At 37.8% G+C, this 18822-nt stretch overlaps 1 protein-coding gene across 1 annotated transcript in view; it reads left to right on the top strand.

Moving 5' to 3' along the window:
- The window catches only part of LOC309558589 (uncharacterized protein), an 84241-nt gene that overhangs the window by 46471 nt on the left and 18948 nt on the right, over nt 1-18822 (top strand). Inside the window, exons 33-46 of the mRNA XM_082261667.1 lie at nt 1288-1391; nt 2737-2855; nt 5029-5187; nt 7466-7665; nt 8416-8522; nt 9299-9417; nt 9508-9669; nt 9990-10195; nt 10664-10767; nt 11770-11885; nt 13399-13566; nt 14735-14952; nt 16288-16391; nt 17374-17489. Coding sequence (XP_082117793.1) covers nt 1288-1391; nt 2737-2855; nt 5029-5187; nt 7466-7665; nt 8416-8522; nt 9299-9417; nt 9508-9669; nt 9990-10195; nt 10664-10767; nt 11770-11885; nt 13399-13566; nt 14735-14952; nt 16288-16391; nt 17374-17489 — 2002 coding nt within the window. The remainder of the gene's footprint in view (nt 1-1287; nt 1392-2736; nt 2856-5028; nt 5188-7465; nt 7666-8415; nt 8523-9298; nt 9418-9507; nt 9670-9989; nt 10196-10663; nt 10768-11769; nt 11886-13398; nt 13567-14734; nt 14953-16287; nt 16392-17373; nt 17490-18822) is intronic.

The following is an 18822-nucleotide window of genomic DNA, read 5'->3' on the forward strand; positions in this document are numbered from 1 at the left end:
GATCTTCTTTTAGTCTTTACCTGATGAGCACAACCTTCTGCTGACATATACTGACTCAAAATTTTGAGTCATGTTTCGAGGAATTACATGTAATATTTCTTTGCCTATTAACTAAAGGTTCACATCAGGCCAGCAGTTGTAGTATAAATGTTAGGGATAACTTGCGCCACCTCATTAATTTTTGCATTTTACTGGTTTTTGATTATAGTTTATTATTTGAGTTTGCTTTTTAGAGCCTCCTCATGCATACACAATTGACAGTGGTGTTTAAAATGGGGTAGGGAAGTCAGGACTGGCTCAGAATGATGTCAATAATAACTTCTGTCTGCAGCTTGGATGATGACATGAGTTCAAGGCACTGAGTATAGAGAGGATACAAAATGGACCAAAGCCGAAGCAACGCAGGCACTCCCAGAGATAGCACCACTCTACGGAGTCAAAGGCTTTGTCAGCGTCGAGAGGATACAAAATAAAGCAGGAAGAGCTAGGGCAGGTGTCCATAGCAAGTGCTGAGACTCCTTGGGGACATTTTTGTAAATTTGTTCTCAGCCTTCAGGATGAAGCACTTGTATTTTACAGGCAGACATATAGTTATATAGTCAGATAGTCATCAAAAATGTGTTTTTTTTTTCCTTTCTGAACTAAGCGTACCTTTTAAAGGGCAGTCCAGTTCGCTGAAACATAGATAGAACCCGTTATATATTCCATAGCCTAAGGAAAGTAGCAGTGCTCCTTCTGGCCAGGAGTTCTGCTGACTTAGTACCACTGCCCCACCATTTACCACCTGTAAGTTCCCAAAGTAGGCCTACATAGGCATCCTCAATTCATAGTATTGTTTTCTACTGCTGAAATTCCAGGGCCTGGGTATCTTTTGGATAGCACAGAGGGTTGGCCTTTGGCACAGAGGATCCCAGTGCAAAAAAAGTGACTATTATAATAAATTATTATATTTAAAATTGAAAGGGTTAGTGTTAGGATTACAGATGGTGTTAGCGGTAGAAGTATGGATTCACGGAGGGTTAGCCTTAGGGTTACAGGAGGGGGGGTTGGTGTTAGGGTTACATGTAGGGTTAGTGTTCTGGTTATAGATGGTGTTAGTGTTAAGGATACAGGGAAAGTTAGTGTTAGGGTTACAGGGAGAGTTAATGTTAGAGTAACAGGTAGGGTTAGTGTTATAGATTGTGTTAGTGTTAGATTTAGGATACGGGGAAGGATAAAGGTAATGTAATGAATTGTGCTGAATTGATTTAATTGAAGGTTTTTAATAGGCTTCTGCTCTCTATGCAGGGTTGAGAGCTTCAGTAATGTCTATTCCGACCTGGATGATGACCAAAAAACAGCTATGTATAACAGAATCAAATCATTCAACAAAGAAACCTTGGATAACAAAGGTATTGTTAAACACTTAATAGCAACTCCCTTGTTATTAAGAAGACTGTCTAGCAGCATTTCCCTGTTCACTCCAATCCTCTCCTTACTATGGTCACCCTGACCCTCCTGGTACAATCCATATACAGATGATTAAGAATTATCAGCGACATTAAAAAAAAAGAGGTTTTAAAAAACAACACAAATACAAAGTAAACTACCAGATTCAATTCAATCAATATTCATAACATTCATAAGATTATTGAAACACCTAGCTTTTTTTTTTGTTAGTTTTGGATCGAGGTGAAGAGTTCAAACATCTGTAAGGTTTTCTATTAAGTACATGGTGGATGGAAGAGGGGCGGTTTTCATCAAGAGAGACAGTAATTAAACCAATGTTAGACATTCCAATCTATCCTCACTCTACTAAAAAATGTTTTTATGTCTGTGCCCCCAATGGGGAGACTTTCCCTCATTTCCGGTCCTGACAAGTAATGTGCAGAAATCCCCCTCTCCCCATCAAGGACGACAGGAATAAAAAACCAACACTGGTTTTAACTCTTCCCCGCTCTATACAAAGCAAAATAAAAAATTTTGGCTGCTGCTGGTCTTAATGAAAAATGCAATGAAGATTGCAACTTAGCAGTCATTTGGTTTAGTGGCTGCATTAGTCCTTTTTTTTTTTTTCAGGCTAAAATCATTTCTGCAAGTACAGGAAAAATATCTGTTGATTAACAGTTCCAGTGCCCTTGTAAGTTCATTTGCACTAAACTGATACTGTATCTCAATGTTATCAGTTTTCCCAGCTATTGTCTATGAACTACAAAACATGCTGTCTCTATTTAATGGAGATAGAATGAGGAGAAGGTGCTTTGTAGTTCAGATCAGGAGAGCAACCTACAATGACAATGCTGCTCCTCCAAAGATAATGCTAACGTTGAAGATACAGTGAAGGGGTTGTCACCCTAGGACAGAAAATGTGTTACTGGTAGGATCATTAGGTTAGAACAAAGAGAAAGGGGGAAAAAAAGGCTTAAAAAAAAACTAGTGATGACATCTAAATCCTGGTAAGCTGCAATGTGTTATATTTTCATTTTGGGGTGTAGATACTTTTTAAATATCTATCTATCTATCTATCTATCTATCTATCTATCTATCTATCTATCTATCTATCTATCTATCTATCTATCTATCTATCTATCTATCTATCTATCTATCTATCTATCTATCTATCTATCTTTACAGTATATATATATATATATATATATATATATATATATATGTGTGTGTTTTTTTTTTTTTTTTTTTGCTTTATTATTGATTTTGACATTTGCAGACTATATTGTTATTGTCAATGTTTTTGTCCAGGATCTGCTTGCTCAACTTCTTCTGGAAGCAGTGGTGAATGGGTTAAGACATTCTGGGGAGAATTCAAGGAAAAGGCTACACTTGAGGATTTCAAAACAGGCAAACCAGACTTTGATGCAGTAAGGATTCTGTAATATATTCCTTTTTTTTTTTTTTTTCAAGAGAGGCATTCAAGATACTAAAAGTAGGCATTTTTAATTTCTTATTCCATTTGCATGGTGGAAATTTCAGATTCACAGAACAGAAAATATTATAGTACATAACTCCTGATTTGAGAGCCTGTTCTGCAAAATACCTGACCATAAGCATAATTAAATAAATAAATAATAATGAAAAAAAAAAAATCCTATACTTTCTCTGCTGCATTGCGGCTACAGCCTTCCCCTGCAGGGAATAGTCTGGGAACAATTTGTTTAATTACTATGACCAGGGCTACAAAAAATAAACTGTTCAAAGGGCTCGTGTACACTAGTGGCGACCTCTGATAAGTAGTGGTGAGGAGGCATTGCATATGGTTACGGGGTAGTTGTGGTGTGCCCCTATTCAGTCGAATGGATCACTCACTTTCAGTGGGCGGGATATTTCCTGCTGCACAGGTGTATACCCCTGTTGGCTGCAGTTGGGGGGCAGTAAAAACACCACAATTGTAAACCTAGCTTAAGGAATATAAAATATTTCTTAACATTATTTTTCTCTTTTTGAGCCATCAGGTGTAGCTCTAGTGACCATTTCTTGCACGTTTAGCTAGGTATCCTTCCCAGTGAAGTCCATTGATCACAGAATTCATGTACAAAACTCAAGTTGAATGAGTCAGAGCAGTAAATCCTCCCTTATCCAGTGGCTTAGTCTGAAGTTTCATTCAGACAGATAATGCCCTAAAGCAGGCAGTGACTGTTGTGCTGTCACTTTAGATAACTAATAGTGTTCTTTTAATCCTTTCTCATTTGTTAAAATTAGCACAATTAATATTGTTAGAGTGTTAAAACAAAACAATGGTGTAAAATTGTTCCCCAAAAAAAAAAAAAAAACAGCCAAAATAAACTCACCCCAAAATTATTTTAGTATCCCCTCAATGTATTACAAGTAGCTGCCAGTTGGGCTATCTATAGTGATGAATAGGAGCTGTGCTTCCAGCCTGCCACATCTCCCAGCCAGAGGCATCTGTCCTTCCAGGGGATTTAAATATAACATCATGCTTCCTACAGAAGCAAAATAAAGATGAGTAATGTACAGGCAATATTGTATAAATCCCAGGCAATAGCATCTTTTTTTAAGCACCTGGATCTTGTTCTTAATCAGCTCATTCTTCTATAGGCCAATCACTGCATAGTTATAGTGTGCACTAGCCATTGCTTTTTATTGCATGTCAATGGATAATTCTGGAGGGCTGTAAGCCCCGGTACTCTTTCCTTGGGGCATCCTTGAGAAAAGCCCCATGGCTGTTAGTCAATCTTTAAAGTCAACTTCTCAGGAAGTTTTTGATAGTAACAGATGACAAAATGCTTTCTACTACATTAACTAATAAAAGATAAAAAATACTTTTCAGTGCACCTCTCTGGTTCTGGTTTCACTTTGGTACTAAGGTACTTGGTAATTTGGTACTAAGGGCTCAAGTTCCACATACTACTATACCATGAAAGCACACTGTAGCCAGTAAGGGTGCCATCATCACACAGAGAGGTTTATTTTAGACCTTTTAAACCCCTTGGTTTGCTCCTAGGCACAGCTTTGACTTTTCAAGTTTAAAAATGGCTGAAAGGAATGGATTAAGTGAACTTGCGTTTTGTCCAGGTAGCTCTACATGCATAACTTCAAACTTTAAATAAGTAAAAAAAGATTTTAAAGCCTCTACATAAGTAAAAATATCTATCTACCTTAAGTACATACTATTTTTTGCTATAAATTTAGAAGGGGATTCTTTACAGTAAGAGTGCTATCAAATCCTGTATCAAAAAAAAAAAATAAAAAAAAGAAGGGGGAAGCAATAACTGAATAAAAAACAAGGACTGGATCTTTTTCTTACAACAAATATTAGGCAGAGTTATACAGGTTAAAAATTGACTCTTCTGATCTAGAGTCAATTGATCTTAGAGGAACCAAAGGAGAATTATTTTCTTTCTGTAAAGCATAATTGGCAATGCTTGCCTAGTTGCCTTCTTTTGGAGCAATGCAGTAAGCATTTGTGTGAGGTTGATGGACATTTATTTTTAGTCTTGTTGACTATGCAACTTTACTCAGCAGAAAATGATAATGTATTTGGATGTTTACATATTGTCTAATCATTTCTTGCAGGCTTCTTCCCTGGACGTTTGCAGTGGTTCTCAGGTGGCTGAATACGCTATTAGCTCTGGAGCACTGAACAGTGAATCAGCGATTACTCCAGTATTGGAGAGCATAGACACTACTAACAAAGTGAAAGACTTCTTAGAACAGTGCAACAATGAGGCTCCGGTAAGCTGTAAACTGTTACGCAAGACAGTTTTTCAAACAAGAATGTGTCAATGCTATTTCCACTTAATGTGGTATTAAAAATCAAAACAAACATTTATAATGCAACTTACCAATTCTTAGATTTGTTGCCTGCATTCATTTTATTTCTAAAGCTTTCTTTCCTTTATATTCACCTGGTGATCCAGCCAGTAAGTCTATTATTTTTCAAAAAGTAGAGGCACTCTAATACAGGAGGTGTGTTACTGGTCAAATCACCAGGTGAAAATATCCTAAAAAAGCGAAAACTAATGCAGCCACAACATCTAATAATATAATTAATATTACATTTTTGTTTAAGGTTTAATACCTCTTTTAATTTCAATTAACCTTCCTAGCGGTATTCCCGAGTGTGGCTCAGGGTTAAATTTCAGTGCCAAAAGCGGTAACCCCGAGCCACACTCGGGGTACCGCTAGGAAGATAGCTGGATCCTGGAAGAGAGGGTACTCATCTTGTCCCCGGAATCCAGCGATGTATCCCGGCAGCGGCGGATCTTCCTCCCGATGCTCTGTGCCCCGGCTTCCGTCTCCTGCGACGTGAGGCTCGCAGGGGGGTGGAACCCGGCGGCAAATTCAAATAGTAAAACACACCAAACACACTGATACATTGCAAAATAAAATAAATTCACATTAGTTTGCCCCCAGTGCCCTTTCCTGCAGTTTTACTGTACTTTTTATGTATATATATTTATATATATATATATATATATACGTGTATATATATATATATATATATATATACATACATACTTTAACTTATTTATAGTTATTTATTATAATATCATTTATGATTTTGTGTTTCAAAATTTATCATACCCGAGATGTTATAAAGAAGAACGCACAGTAAAAAAAAAAAAAACGCACCTAAAATTGGAAAGAATCATACCGCCAGGGAGGTTAATAGTGCTTATTTCCCAGCTATTATAGTTGAAGATTAACAACTGACCACATTTTTTATTTTAATTTTGGATTTAGAGTTCAAATTCCTGTTAGATTCTATATTCTGTTTGTGACATAATTTGATTTTGCCTGCAAATTGAAGGATGTGGTATATAGCCAAAAACATTATATTCCAAAACTGTAGACATTAAATGGAATTTGACCCATACTTTGAGGCTCCAACAGCCTCCTCTCTTTGGGGAAGGCGTTCCACATGATATTTGAATGTGGCTGTGGGAATTTTTGCCCATTCAGCCAAAAGAGCACGTGTGAGATCAGGTATTAATGTTGGATGAAAGGACCGGCCTGGCAGTTGGTATTCCAATTCATGCCAAAGGTGTTCATCTGGGTTCAGGTCAGTGCTCTGTGCAGCCCACTTGAGTTCTCTACACCAAATTCATCAAACCATGTCTTCATGGAGCTGGCTATTGCACAGGGGCACACACAGGCTGGAACAAAGTTGGAAGCACATTCATGTCTAAAGCCTCGTACACACGATCAGATTATCTGACAAATTTTCGTCTGTTTTTTGTTGCATGCTAGTCTCATATCGAAATTGAAGAGATTACTTTCATATGAAAATTCTACTTCAGAAGTAATGTAATGTGTTGAATTGGTTTGTATGTATTCTTTCGTTTCCGAGCCTGCGTAGTCTTGCTCTTAGGGCTTTTTTTTGGACGAAAACTGTACTAATTAAATGAAAATCGGATGTTGTGTTCATGTGCGATAAAAATTTTACAGCCTGCACATTGCGTTTCTGTCGTCCGAAAATTCGTAATCGACTGTCGAAAGCCCTATACTAACAATCCGAAAATGGGCAGATTGTTTGTCGTACAAAATTTTACTTCCGGTTTTCTTATCGTGTGTACGGGCCATAAATGTTTTCAGTGTACTGTAGCATTAACAGTTCCCTTTACTGGAAACACCTGAACTCAACATACTTAGCGCTCATACCACCAGTTTCTAACCATAACAGAAATATCTGTTTTACATGGGCTTGGCCTTTAATTGTAAAGTGCTCATTGGTATAGAAATGTGGTTGGATGACCCCTATTGGTCAGCAGGACGAATAGAGAGAGTAACTTTTCCTAATGGGGACACAGCAATGGAAAGCTAGCATGGGCTCCTCTAGCCCTATACCACGCTATCCAAAACTTAAGAGTGTTGGCTATAAATACACTTTAATGGTGCTTAGCTCATGTAGTCTAAGGAAAAGGGCAGGCTAGGTTGATTAGTTGGCTTTTATTTGTTTTGCTGTCTTTTTTTTTTTTTTTTTCTAAACTGCATGGTTAATGATTTATAGGAGCAACTGAAGAACAGCCCTGTGGGAGATCTGATCCTGAACAAAACCTTTGAAGTCCTCACTCCAGTCATAAATACTTTTAAGACTTCTGATTGGCAGGAGTGGACCCAGGTTACACTGAAGAATGTCTTGCACAATATTGGTGAAACAGAACTGGAAAAAATCAAATTCCCCTTGTCCTGCGCATCATATCAACAAGCGTACGTGCATGTGTTGTTTCTAGATGCTAGTTGTTTTATTGAATATGCTGGTTGTCATGTGCACTTGTATCCTAAGTTTGGTTGTAAATATTCCATATGGACACTTTTTATCTGCCACTTGCAGTCAGACAGTGGAGCTGTATGCAAAACTATTTTTATGCTTTGAAACATTTCTCTCTGCAGGGGTGGGCTAGAGGTAGACCTGCACAACAGACACACCCTCTTCCCTCCCTCTTAGCAGAGAAAGCTGTTCCTTGACTAGTAGTCAACCCAGATAGGCCCATAAGGCACATCAGCTGTGCTGAACCTCATCATAAAATATGTCATGCTTTTCAAATTTAATGTCATGGGTGCACTCTTTAATGAACTTTTATTTTTTAAGTAAGCAAGAAAAGACACATTATGGTTAGAGAGAAAAAATATAAATTTTTAAAGAGTTTGTGTATTTTTTTATTTATAGGGGTAGCAAACTGTATTTAATTTAGAGATATAGCAAGAAACATAGTTACTATATTAAGATGCATGTGTTGAGCAGGCAGCCATTAATGCAGGCACCATCTGACTGTCCTCAGAACTTGCATGGAGATCCTGCAGGCATAAAATCGATACCTGATTCCATAGCCTTATTTTTAAGGGTACCTTTATGATCTAAATTTATGGTATAGCCAGTATGGAAACTTGACCTGCGTAAGGAAGGTGGTGTATATATATAAGTATATATTTATTTACAGCCATTTTATTTACCAACAGGCTGACTGGATTTAATAACGTGTTTGATTCAATGAGTGAGGACTCACGAAAGTCTGTATATAACAAATGTATCCGACCACAGTTTGAGTCAGTTGCAGCTAATTCAGGTAACCTAAATAATCTGTGTAATGGCAATGTTGACATCGTTGGGCAAAAAAAAAAATCATTAAAAATCATAATGTTGTTTCAAGCCTTGAGAGAATGAGAGCATTTTGAATTTGTTTATAAACCCTTGAAATTCAATTGTTCCTAATTTTAAAACATGAGCATTAGAAGTTCCTGTAGTAAAGTTTAAAACTCCCAACACCTCTAGTTTCCAGCCAATCATACTAATCCCAAGCACTGATTATGGGTGATTATAGGTGCCAAACACTCCGCCACTCATTTAAATCCCCAGCATTGACTGTGCATCTTTCTGCACCTCCAAATCCCATTGGCTATACTAGTAAGTAGTAGATTTTGGGTGTCTTCCTGCACCCCATTGGCAATGATTGTGATTGTGCCTACCTGAGACTCTAGGTTCTATTGGCTATACTAATTCCTAGCACAGATCGGGGGTGTTTTTTTTTTTTAATGCACCTCCAATTCCCATTGGTTATAGTATTCCCCAGTGTAACTGTGTGTGTTTCTGTACCTCCATTTCACTTTGGCTATACTAATACCCAGCACTGATTGTAGATATGTTTTCCTCAGCTCTCATAATTCCTAATAAGGAAATATTATATTTTAATAAAATTCGGTTCTGTTCTTGTAATATGGAGCCATTTATATAATTTATACATGCTTATTAGGATAAACTTTTGGGAAATAAGTCTGTATGAAATAAAAAAAAAAAAAAAAAAAAACAAGGAGCAGTAAAATAAACAAGTCTCTTATGTTATAGGTGTCAGGTGCGGAAAACCAACAGACAATATTGAAGTCTGGGTTCAAAACAACTTTGCTAAATTCTCTTTGTACATAGAGATCAGTGAATATAAATCATGGAACAGTTACTACAGCGCTGTGAGTATAAGTGAAGTCTTCGCAGCTTTTCTAATGATCTATTTTTCTTTACCATCACTGATTGTATTTTTGTTACTTGTCATCCTTCAGGTTAATGATATCAATAATTTGAGCCCTAACCAGCTGGTTGATGTTGCTGTCTCTGCGGTCAACAATGAGGACGTTGCTTGCCAAGTTGCAGCCAGGGTGCGGCAGTTTGGTGTTGGTGATGTCAACAGCTTCCTGGATACACTGTCTGTGACTCTGAAGGAGGTATGGTGACACTTGCAAAACCCTTAAGGGAAACTATAGCATGTTTTCAGCAAATACTCATTTTGATTCAATATTACAACCTAAATGTGATTTTAATATCATTTTCATATTTACTTGCCCATTTGTTATGTCAGGCAGCACAATCTGTGTTCTTGCAGTTTAAATAAGATTACACATAGATATTAAATTGTGTCAAGTTGGAGGTGACCCATACATTTTCAAAGATCCAAAGAAGAGGTGTGTGTGTGTACTGTGTAGATCTATATATGCAGTATATGACATTTTAATTCTATGAATTTTGTGCTTGTCTTGTTTTACAGAAAAACATAAATTTGGTGTCAAATACGGTCGGCTCTGATTTCCTGTCTTCATCTTTCTCCGTCATCAGTAGCTCTCTGACCTCTTATAGCTCTAAAGATTGGCAAGACTTGGTGTCTGTTAGACTACAGCCATTATTTTTCAGCATAAACTCTAACCAGTTGTCCACCCTGTTGGGATCTGCTGACTGCAGCATATACAAGTTAATGTAAGTCTCACCTATGTTTTAAATTTACTTGGAAATTTTTTTTAACCACCACTGTGGTCGGAAAGCATGTACTATAATCCAAAGTGCCCATGTATTAAAGTGTATGTAATCACAAAACTTTTTTTTGTCTTAGTTCTGGATATATCGACATGTCATAAGTGCAAGAAGTGAGGGGAAATCATCCAATCTGACAGCTCTCCAAGATGGGATGATGGGATGTCCCCTCCTATGGTGGGAGATGTCCTTGCACGTCCTGTTGAGCCATAGTAAATGTAAAGGGAAATCTCCCCAGTAGGACTCAAAAAAAAACTTTTATTTAACTTTTCCCTACTCCATTCAAAGCTAAAAAAAAAAAAGTTTTGACTATACATACACAATATTAGTTGTGTGTTAAAGACTTACATTTTTTGTGAAATGCAAAAGCAATGTTTGACATACTCTATATGATTTATTTTTTGTGTCTCACAGTTTGCAGCAGTTGAACGATAATTATGGCAGCTTCACACCTGACACTCGCCAGAGTCTATTTGGAGTTTTGTATGACTATATCAGCAAGAAAAAAACAGATTCAGGTATAGTCAGCATATGAATGGAAATATTGCACTATAATGAAATTAAATTCCTGGAGTGTTGCCATCCTGGTGAGAGCTCTGAGATTGCATTTTTTTGTATATACCTTTTTTCCTTATTATAAAATGATATTTTTATCTCTATATATACTCAAACAGTGCTGCGCCAGATAAAATAATGTGTATAAATATAAATCATAAAAATCACAATGCATAAATCACCATTCCTTCCATATAGTGCTAACAAAAGTCCTTGAATAGTGAGGATTATATAATGTGCAGATAAAAGTGACCCAATACCAGTGACCATTATATAATCTGCACTATTCAAGGACCTTTGTTAGCACTATATGGAAGGAATGGTGATTTATGTATTGTGATTTTTATGATTTATATTTATATACATTATTTTATCTGGCGCAGCACTGTTTGATTATATTTAGTTTTGGATTGTGAGGAGTGAACACAGTTTGGTGTGTGCAGCCGGATAGTAATTATTATTGAAGGATCTCTAACTTTATTTTCACTAAGTATTTTCACTATATATTGAATTATTTCTTTATTTATCACATTTTTGCGCTGATAGTTTTTTCACTATTTTTATCTCTATAGTTCAGGGATCCTCAAACTACGGCCCTCCAGCTGTTACAGAACTACACATCCCATGAGGCATTGTAAAACTCTGACATTCACAGGCATGACTAGGCATGATGGGAATTGGAGGGCCATAGTTTGAAGACCCCTGCTATAGTTCATGCTTTGACTCAGTTTTCTCAGAGTATGATGTTTGGTGCAGGGAGACATTTTTTTCCCTTCCTGCTGTAATATGCATGAGTTTCACCAACCACATTAGGGTAATTCAGTACAGAATAAAGGGATTACTATGCCTGCTGCCATATCACCAGAAATGCACTGCAAATGTATGTTACAGATAGAAAATGCAAAAAAGATGAATTTGTTTTTCAGACATGTGATGGTCAACTTTCTGTTATTTGTTTCTTGCAGGCTTCTGTTCTGAGAGTGGAGATAACGATTCCACTGCAATCATCAACTCAATAGGCAAATTTTCATCCTATTTGGATTATTCCCAATTCAAGGGAATCTTTCCCAGTTTCAATTGGGTAGGTGTGCCTTTACTTCATACTGACCAGGATGACCCTTAGGCTCAGTTTACACTGCCACGACCCATAAGTTGTGCGAGTTGAAGTGCGACTTTGCGAGGCGACTTCCTGGCGACTTGAGTACTACTTTGATAGCAGTACAGAATAGAAGCCCTATAGAAGTCACTTTGAAGTAGTAAAGGAACCTTTTCTAAAGTTGGAGTGACTTTAGTAGTGCTAATTAAGACAGCTCTCATTGACTAACATTGAATTTGACATGTCATGCGACTTGGGGTCTCACAAGTCATATCCCAGGCTGTGAACTCAGACTTAGAATAAAATAGCATGGCGGGAAGAAAGTTTGTTGCTTACAGGATTTAATCATATTGGTCTAACTGTAATATAGTGTTAATAATATACAGGATTTCCAATATAGTGCTAACAGTTTGCACAGCTCTTTACAAAAAAGGGAGACAATACAGATGCAATACAAATCAATACAAGATGATTAGGAGGGCTGTAAGCTTACAGTCTACCATAGATTAAAGACTTATATGATTGGTTGTGGTGGGTCATGACTCCCCTTTTTTGCCCTCTAGGTTTTTTCTTATTCAAACTGGATGAAGGGGCTTCTATTGCAAGTGTCTTCCTTAGTGTCCCTTACACTAAACCTGAACTTTCTGAGTCTTCGATCCAGAACAAAAGCACCCATCAAGTGTAGTTAACCAACAATCAATAGCCAAAACCTTTTCTTTTAGTTTTGAAAGGGTTAAAAACCCCTTTCGGGCATATATTGCTGTTTTTACTGCTAAGGAGAGTTGTTTTCTCTATTTGTCCTGATGACTATTGTCACCAAGACAGAGAATGATGGAAAATTCAACATTTAACAATAGTCACTGCACCAGTAATAAAAGGGAAATCTTTCAACAAGGATACCTGTTCTGGTGAAACACTTCTTGCTGGGACACTGAAACAGAAAGGAAAAGTAAATCTCGCTAAGAGGATAAAAAAAAAAAAAAAATCTCACATTCTGTTACAATAAAAGTTTTCTCTATAGAAAGGTCAGTGTGTTTTTTTTTCCTACTCGATACAGAGTAAGGGCATGGTCTTGTATCATGCTTGGTCTTCACTGCAATCCAGCACTCCAGTAGGGATAACTCCCATTTTCCTAAGGCTGTGTGTGACTTTTTTAGTGAAGACAGTTGCTGTCATTGTCCAGGGTGTCCTGAGTACATATACACCTTTACAGAATCCACTAGAGGGTCGGGGGAGCAAAGATATTTTGTAATAAACCTTCTAGTAGAACGTACACCTTTAGAAAATGGGGCAGCAGTGGTTTTTCCAATATTCCTATCAAGACAGGTTTTCTTGTAATGTAGTTAATCTTGGAGTCTTATGTCACAGAATATTTGTCTATTTTGTACAACTGTCTATGAAAACCTCTTGAAAATAAAAGCAGAGCTACACATGCAAATGGGTCATTATCAATGCCTTTTCACTTTGCCTAAAAAAAGATTTTGCTTTCTCCATGCAGGTGAATGCAGTGAGCTTCCTGAGCACCAGCCAGCTGGCCGCTTTGACCCTCAATGAAAATGTATTTACTGATGAAGCACAGGCCAACGCTCTCAGTAATAGGCTGTCACAGTTGTCTTTCACAGACATAGATGCATACCTCCGTACCTTCCAAGCAACTGCACAGGCGGTAGGTGGCAGGTGTATCTTTTTATGTTACAAGTGTTACACTGTCTTTATGTTATTTCCAGAAGAGTTTTGTTGTAAAGATTCTCGATCATGTAAGAATACAAACTTCAGACAGAATAATAACTGGTGTGATAAAACAAGTGTGCGAGACAGTGTACAGTTGTGTGATGTCACTGGCTTTAATAAGTCCACATCACAGCCCAAAACCAGACAAGATTTCTTTACATTTTGGATAGAGCGGGGAAGGATTAGACCCACGGTCAGCTTTTCTCTGCTGAACAATCAAAATTAGTATGTAGAGTTCATTTGAATCCTGACTGAGGTTCAGTGGCGACTGGTGCTCCATGGGCCGGGGGGAGCGGCAGACGGACCGCACCATACACCCCCCTGGACCACACCAGGCCGAACACCATCCCTCGCCAGGACCACAGCAGGACCCTGCCCCCTTGCTCACTCACCACAGCAGGACCCCGCCCCCCTGGCTCACTCACCCTGCATGGACATCTGGACATGTGCAGCAGCAAATGGCGGCGGCGGCTTAGGCTTCTTCCCCCTCATTCTTCTGCGTCTCCTCCCTCCTCCTTCATGCCCAATGGCATGGCTTCTCCTTTCGGCCAATCAGGAAACTGATCTCAGTACCCGCTTCCTGATTGGCCAATAGGAAGATCCGTGTGACAATAGTGAAAATTAATTCGCTATTGTCACACAACTGGGTGGGCTCTGGGCTTTTTTTTTTTTTAGCCTATTAGAGTCTCTGGCTCTAATCACATGGTTAAAAAAAAGCCCCATTGAACTCTATGCGTCTGGTGCCCCACATGTACATTAAGGGGCCGGATGCATGGATGGGGGGGCGGCGCCCTTGCGCCCCCAATGTACCAGCCGCCACTGCTGGGGTTCTAACCTTTTGCTGGTTTGCTTAAAACTAAAACAAGTAGACACATTTGTCACCAGCCAGTCAGGATTGTACAAATCTCTGGACCAGATGGACAGAAATGCAATGCTTTGACAGCTAAAACTCATGAATGAATTTTAACTATGTAGTTTGCTGTTTGTTTAGAGGTCACCTTTATTAGAGGATATTTCAGATATGCGTCCATTCACCAACTGTATGCAGAATGTTTTCTATATATTTGATAATTTCACCAATCTCCCCTTTTTCTTTCCTACAGAAAAACTATGTGGCCATTCCAGGTGGTACCATCTCACAATCCATTTTCAGTCCCATCTTCTCCACAGTCCTGACAGAATTTAGCTCTTTCACCGATAACCAGTGGAATGATTATTTTGGCTCTAGCTTTGCCTTATTCAGCTTGTTCTTCCCATCCTTCCAAGTGGACCAAGTTGAAAAGATCCCTGAAAACATTGACTGCAGGGCTTTCCAATCTGTGTAAGTAAAGAGCAATAGAAGTGCCTCAACAGTCCTCATCTATTAAATGTTTAAAGGGTAATTCTCATTGTGCTCCATGCCAACCAGTCAGAATCCTGCTTCAATTGATTCAGTACAGAATAACAATTGTTGCCTGAATCTATATAATGGCTTATTTTTTAGCCCACAGTTCCCACTTGATTAGGTTCTATGGCTGCTCTAGTTTAAAGGTTTAGCATAAATTACGTTTTAGTGGAATGTATTTTCAATAAACTTTTTAGAACGTATGCAAAACAGATCAGCCTGGTGTAAACCTTATCAGTGTGTGTCATAAGTTTAAACATCATTTTTTATATACATTTTATAAAAAACATATAAACACAGGGGCAGCCATATCTACTTAGTACATACATTGGCTCTGCTTTCTGCTTTTCAGTGCTAAACAGGGTTGTGTTTTTTTTTTTGTTGCTAATTCACACAATGCAAATCTATGAGTCTGTGAACTCATTGACACATACACTCCTTGTGTGGCTGATACCTTTGTAGCTAAAAAGCAGAGGAAAGCAGAGAGCTTCCTCTAGTGGCCAGTGTACAAATCTCTATGTTTCAACAAAAACACTTGAAAAGAAAGAAACAAATATGTTAAAGTCATGTTCACAAAAATACAGATTGTAAATGACCTCTTCTGAAAATGCTTATTGTTTGGCTATCACACAATGGCTTAGCTAACTAGATCTTGAAAAAGCATGCAGATTGGTTGCTGTAACTATAATAGCTGGATATTTGTTCAGGGTTTGTGACTCATTTAAGTCAGAGGCAGTCAAGAAACAAGTGCTTTCAGAAAAAAATGGGAGCCAACATGTTTCTTCTAAGACAGATATCTTTAAAGATATCACCTGTTCATTCTAGGTTTGTGTTCACTTTTGTTTTTTACCCTGGCATGAATCTGGACACCAGGCTACATATCTATTTAAGTGTTTCTGTTAGGTTAAGTTCTGGAAACACTTGAATCTGAACCTGCGATTCCTCAGGTCAAGGACCTAACTCTGTCAATCAACATTCCTCTACCTCCTAATTGTGTATACCCCTCTAAATGTAGAGGGAAAATGATTCATGTATTTGCTCCACTCCTACTGCAGTCTGCATTTTATGCATAGAATGGTAGATTTAGGGAGAGATTTCCGGTATGTGACATATGACTGCTGTCTTGCCTACAGGCATAATAAAAGCCTTGTCTTATGAAATGTATGCACAATAAATAAGGTCAGATAGGTTTACTTTATAACTCTTGTTACCCGGGTGTTGAAAATGTTGATTGTAAATAGCTGTATTATTCTCTCTCTTCTCAATATGCAGCGTTTCTGGGTTTAGCAGTTCCTATGGACAATTGCAAGACGGCGTAAAAACAGCAATTTATGCAAAGATAAAGTCATACCTCACAAAACAGCAAGGATTAACTGGTAAGAGAGCACATGGTAATGCATGGTTTCTCCCTTTAATGTCCTTGTTTAAAAACAAGTCATCCTCTACTATTTAATTTTTAAAGGTCAGTCCACTTAAAACTGATATTTCAGTTATGGGTAGGTAAAGATTTGCTTTAAAAAAAGTCTACTTTTTTTTGTTCCTTTTTAATAGGAGGTTGTACTAATTTAGCTAAGGGGGTGGTTGACTGGGTTTTTTTTTTTAGGGTCATTTAGTTTAATTCATGTAGTATTTTTTTTATTTCAACTTTTCCGCTTTTGTGTGACTTTGAGTATTTCTGTACTAGCAATGTAAATGCTTTATTTTACTTTTTTCTCTGCCTATTTTTCTTCTGTGAATAAACAGCATAAAAATAAGGAGGCTAATGAGATGCTTTTTGGCACAAGAAGGGGTCCATGATAGACAAAACTAGTGCTATGGAGCCATTTAAAATTGTTAAATGTGACTTATCTCTAGATATGGGTGAACTTTTCTATGTGCACTTACCCACTGATCACTAGGAGACACCTTATGAGAGATACTGAAAAGAGTACAGTGATTACTTCATGAATCATATAGATAAGCAGTCCTACCTTTTACGTCTGTGTTGATGGGTCTTAGGCTTGTATCAATGACATTGGTTTAAGATGCTTGGGAAATTATTCAGAATTAAAGGACAGGTGCATTTGATCTGCAGTTCTCCTACTTTTGACCTATTTTTGACCTTCCTCAAGAGAATTTTGCATTCACGTGGACTTGTATGAGAATGAAAAATACATCTGATGCAAAAAAAAAAAAAGGTTGTCAACAAAGGTCTATATAGTGTCCATGTTAGATTGGCAGAACTTCAAACTCTAGTTCATCTTACTGTCAGAGTCCTCAAGATGTATTTTAAAGCTGTCCACCTAAAACTAAAATACAGTTTCTAATGAGATAAGCAATTTGATTATTTTTCATCCTTCTTTTTTTTTTTTTTTATAGGTTCTGCATGTCCTACCTCAGGCAACAGCGGCAAATGGCTTGTTCTCAATTTTGGTGAAATTCGTGTGCAAGCTTCCATAGCCGATATTTTTGCTATAAATCCAGGCTTTATTGTTGTAAGTACATGTGTTGAAGTTCATGTTTTACAAGTCCAACTCCCATCAAACATTTTTAGGTAGCTTTGGACAAAACAGAAAAGGGCTAGAACAGATAGAAGCTAACATTTCTGTCTGTGTTTCCCTTCACTTACTCTCAAGCCAAGAAGTGATAGGAAATCTCTCTAACGTGGACACAGACGAATACTTAAAAAAAAATATTTTAGCATAGTGTGAAATGGGTGAACTGTTGAAAATGTTTTTATTACTGGCCATGTTTTCTTATCTCTGTGACAACTACACCCCTCAACATTTCTTGCATGGGGGTCACAGGGACAGAAAGTGAGGAGACATCTCCCCAGTATGGTCACAGACAGAAAACAAAACCCAACAGACACTGTAAGTCTTCGCCATGCTATATACAAATTGGCACACTGGATGACAGTCAGTTAGAAAACAAATGAGCAGTGACGGGTCCTCAATATTGACCTTATATGCCACTGTGTTTGTGACACCATTCTTAGTTGGTGCTATGATTGGCTGTCACACAATAATCCACGCTAGACTTTAACTCAGGCAAGAATGTTTGCTAGGGCCTACAGTAGACACCTGCATTGTTTTCCAAAGAAGACATCTACACTAGCCCACTAGACATCCCAGTTTGTTGCTTTGGCCATGGCTATCAGAGGGTGGTGGAGATAAGGTCCAGCTAAGAGAAAATTCTTTATTTGCACATAAATAGGATTAGGCAAAAATCTAAAAGCCCAAAACCATCCCGACCTTTTTGAGACACTATTTAGACCCTCTCAATCAGATTTGTGTTGCACTTCTTTTTTACTATTCTTTTATTTTTGTTCACCTTCACTTTCTGCCCTGATGACTGGGTATCACCCGGAGAGAAAGTGAAGAAATTTTGTCAGGTATTGCACAAAAAGCATAGTTATTTAGTAGAATGGCAACATTTAGCCCATCTATCACATTTGTATTGCACACTTTATCTACTTGACCCAGTGACCCTCATTTCTTGTGCCAATGCTACAAGGACAGGATGTGAGCACAAATTCCCCCAAGGAGGACACAGGTATCAATACAAACTAGACATACTGACTGTTCTCAATGCTATTGAAAAAAGTTGTGAGACTTTTCACTGGATTTGGGCTTTAATATACTGTATATAGGCATCCATTACATTTTAATTCACGTAAGAATGATGATGAACAATGGTTGGATGAATGGATTGATAGATGGAAGAATGGATGACTGAATGAAATGGATAGACATGGATTCAATTAATGGAAGTTAATTGCATGGTTGGATTGATACACAGTAGATAACTAGGCATAGAATAATGCAT

Source organism: Pelophylax lessonae (genome assembly GCF_965119305.1).
Source record: "Pelophylax lessonae genome assembly, chromosome: 6".
Taxonomy (NCBI): Eukaryota; Metazoa; Chordata; class Amphibia; order Anura; family Ranidae; genus Pelophylax; species Pelophylax lessonae.